This window comes from Palaemon carinicauda, chromosome 33 (assembly GCF_036898095.1).
Source record: "Palaemon carinicauda isolate YSFRI2023 chromosome 33, ASM3689809v2, whole genome shotgun sequence".
Lineage (NCBI taxonomy): Eukaryota > Metazoa > Arthropoda > Malacostraca > Decapoda > Palaemonidae > Palaemon > Palaemon carinicauda.
In genome coordinates, this window is record NC_090757.1 from 18,365,593 (window position 1) to 18,369,072 (window position 3,480).

Sequence of the window (3,480 nt, forward strand, 5' to 3'; positions counted from 1 at the left end):
ATGCGACTACATCATATGAAATGTTGCCTCCAATTAAACTTATCCAAGGCTAAAATCACTGACTTCACCACCACTTATACCTACTGTACAGTTCCCAAAGCTAAAGTCACTGACTGCACCACCACTTACACTTACTATACAGTCCCCAAGGCTAAAATCACTGACTACACCACCACTTATACTTACTGTACAGTTCCCAAAGCTAAAGTCACTGACTACACCACCACTTATACTTACTGTACAGTTCCCAAAGCTAAAGTCACTGACTGCACCACCACTTACACTTACTATACAGTCCCCAAGGCTAAAATCACTGACTACACCACCACTTATACTTACTGTACAGTTCCCAAAGCTAAAGTCACTGACTACACCACCACTTATACTTACTGTACAGTTCCCAAAGCTAAAGTCACTGACTGCACCACCACTTACACTTACTATACAGTCCCCAAGGCTAAAATCACTGACTACACCACCACTTATACTTACTGTACAGTTCCATACTTACTGTACAGTTCCCAAAGCTAAAGTCACTGACTACACCACCACTTATACTTACTGTACAGTTCCCAAAGCTAAAGTCACTGACTGCACCACCACTTACACTTACTGTACAGTCCACAAGGCTAAAATCACTGGTTATACCACCACTTACACTTACTGTACAGTTCCCAAAGTTAGAATTACTGGCCACACCACCACTTACACTTACTGCACACTCCCCAAGCCTAAAACCACTGACTACACCACCATTTACACTTACTGTACAGTCCCCAAGGCTAGAAACCATGGTTACACCATCACTTACAATTGCTGTACATTCCCCAAGGCTAATACTGGCTACACCACCACTTGCACTTAATGTTCAGTCCCCAAGGCTAGAAATCCCTGGCTACACCACCTCTTACACTTACTGTACAGCTTCTAAATAACGTTTACAAGGGTTCCAGGGGGCTCAAATCATTGGCATATTCATCCCCACACAGCATCATGTTAATAATTGACAATTATTAAGAGATTCACAATCACAGGAGATGAGGGTTAGATTAATGACCGTGTAAGTAACAACAATGAAATAAAATTTAGGTAACAAGGCAGTCTTCAATTCAGGCTGGAAATTGAAGAAATCTATACTTTTGTCGTCCAATTTTCTTAGAGAGAGAGAGAGAGAGAGAGAGAGAGAGAGAGAGAGAGAGAGAGAGAGAGAGAGAGAGAGAGAGAGAGATTCCTTAAAGTATTTTAAGCAATTTTAGAATAATGAAGTCATACTGCTAAGCAATATCAAATAGTACTAAGATAAATATAGAAAAAATTATTAGGTTTACCTTTGGAGTTACGGTGATTTCAAAGTCTAGATCTCCACCAACCTCTTTCACCCTGTGATAGTTGCTCTTAAGTTGTCCGCAGTACTCACCTTTCTCAACACATTCTATTTCTTCACACTCTCTTCTATCATTTTCCCTCTTGCAATTGTTTAAATCATCTGAAAGAAAGAAAGAAAGAAAGAAAGAGAGGGGCAAGGGGGTCAAAATTAAGATTCCATAGGTGTCCATTGTCGATTAAAATATTTGACAATCATCATCATCATCATCTCCTACGCCTATTGACGCCTATCCTGAGCTTTTAATCGATACTTCTCTGTTCACCATCTCTTACATTTCTAGCAGCCTTAAACACTCTTGTATCATCTATTGAGTTTTCATTAGAGACATATGTCAATAACAAGCTGGCATTTGTAGATGTTTTAGTATTCAGATAAGCAAGGGCTTTTAGATTCACATTGTATATAAAACTTAAGAATGTTAATTCGTAAAAACATTTTTATTACAAAAAAAAATCATCTGTTTTTTTACTGGTACTGCGGTATATTGCCCTGATTTCCTTGAAGCTGAGCTTTGGAAAATTCACGTAATATCATCTGTTTTAAAGTATCCATCACATTTCATAAACAACAATGACGTAAAATATAAATATTAAAAATAACATAATCTTAATGATCTCAGAGACAGTCCTTGTGATTGTCTTATTGGTGAATTCAGAAGTTTTTTGGCAATATTAAAACACGACAAAGAGAACAGGTACCAAATAGCATCTGCTTTTAACAACTACTGAATACTTATATTATACGAGGGCAAAGAATCTGAGCCCTAAAGTCTGTCAAAAACTACTAGTCAATGACAGAGAATCTGATCATTAAAGTTTGTCAAGAAATACTTCATATAATGGTGAAGAATCTGAATTTTAAAAGTATATAAAAACCTATGACTCCTTATACAATACCAAAGAATTTAGGCATTAAGTCCTATCAAATAATACTGAAGCCATAGACAAGGACAGCGGGTCTGAATATTAAAACCTCCAAAAACTACTGAAGCCTTAGAAAATGTCAATGAATCTGAATATTAAAACCTCCAAAAATTACTGAAGCCTTAGAAAATAACAACGGATCTGAATATTAAAACCTCCAAAAACTATTGAAACCTTAGAAAATAATAAAGGATCTGAATGCTAAAGATTACAAAAACTACTGAACCCTTAGACAATAACAACGGATAAACGGATCTCAATATTAGAACCTCGAAAAACTACTGAACCTTTAAAGGGTGACAAGGGATCTGAATATTAAATCATCCAAAAACTACTGAACCCTTAGACAATAACAACGGATAAACGGATTTCAATATTGGAACCTCGAAAAACTACTGAACCTTTAAAGGGTGACAAGGGTTCTGAATATTAAATCCTCCAAAAACTACCAAACCCTTAGACAATGACTAAGGATCTGAATTAAATATTAAAGCCTAGAAAAACTAGTAAACACTTAGATAATGACAACGGATCTGAATATTAAAACCTCCAAAAACTATTGAAACCTTAGAAAATGACAAAGGATCTGAATGTTAAATATTACATAAACTGCTGAACCCTTAGACAATAACAACGGATAAACGGATTTCAATATTGGAACCTCGAAAAACTACTGAACCTTTAAAGGGTGACAAGGGTTCTGAATATTAAATCCTCCAAAAACTACCAAACCCTTAGACAATGATTAAGGATCTGAATTAAATATTAAAGCCTACAAAAATTAGTAAACGCTTAGATAATGACAACGGATCTGAATATTAAAACCTCCAAAAACTTTTGAAACCTTAGAAAATGACAAAGGATCTGAATGTTAAATATTACATAAACTGCTGAACCCTTAGACAATAACAACGGATAAACGGATTTCAATATTGGAACCTCGAAAAACTACTGAACCTTTAAAGGGTGACAAGGGTTCTGAATATTAAATCCTCCAAAAACTACCAAACCCTTAGACAATGATTAAGGATCTGAATTAAATATTAAAGCCTACAAAAATTAGTAAACGCTTAGATAATGACAACGGATCTGGATATTAAAACCTCCAAAAACTTTTGAAACCTTAGAAAATGACAAAGGATCTGAATGTTAAATATTACATAAACTGCT

The 3,480-nt window shown here is 35.5% G+C and overlaps 1 protein-coding gene across 1 annotated transcript; it reads left to right on the forward strand.

Annotated features, from left to right (window-relative positions):
• On the forward strand, window positions 1–865 carry LOC137626113 (salivary glue protein Sgs-3-like). Its single transcript, XM_068357189.1, has 2 exons — window positions 1–493; window positions 570–865. Exons 1-2 carry the CDS (start codon window positions 1–3, stop codon window positions 863–865), a joined length of 789 nt encoding a protein of 262 aa, XP_068213290.1.
• Window positions 866–3,480: the final 2,615 nt, after the last annotated feature.

Excerpts from the sequence above, each read along its gene's own strand:
- LOC137626113 (XM_068357189.1), top strand. The coding sequence starts at position 1 with ATGCGACTACATCATATGAAATGTTGCCTCCAATTAAACTTATCCAAG. Across the intron at positions 494-569 it reads CACCACCACTTATACTTACT|TTCCCAAAGCTAAAGTCACT; the intron begins GTACAGTTCCAT and ends CTTACTGTACAG.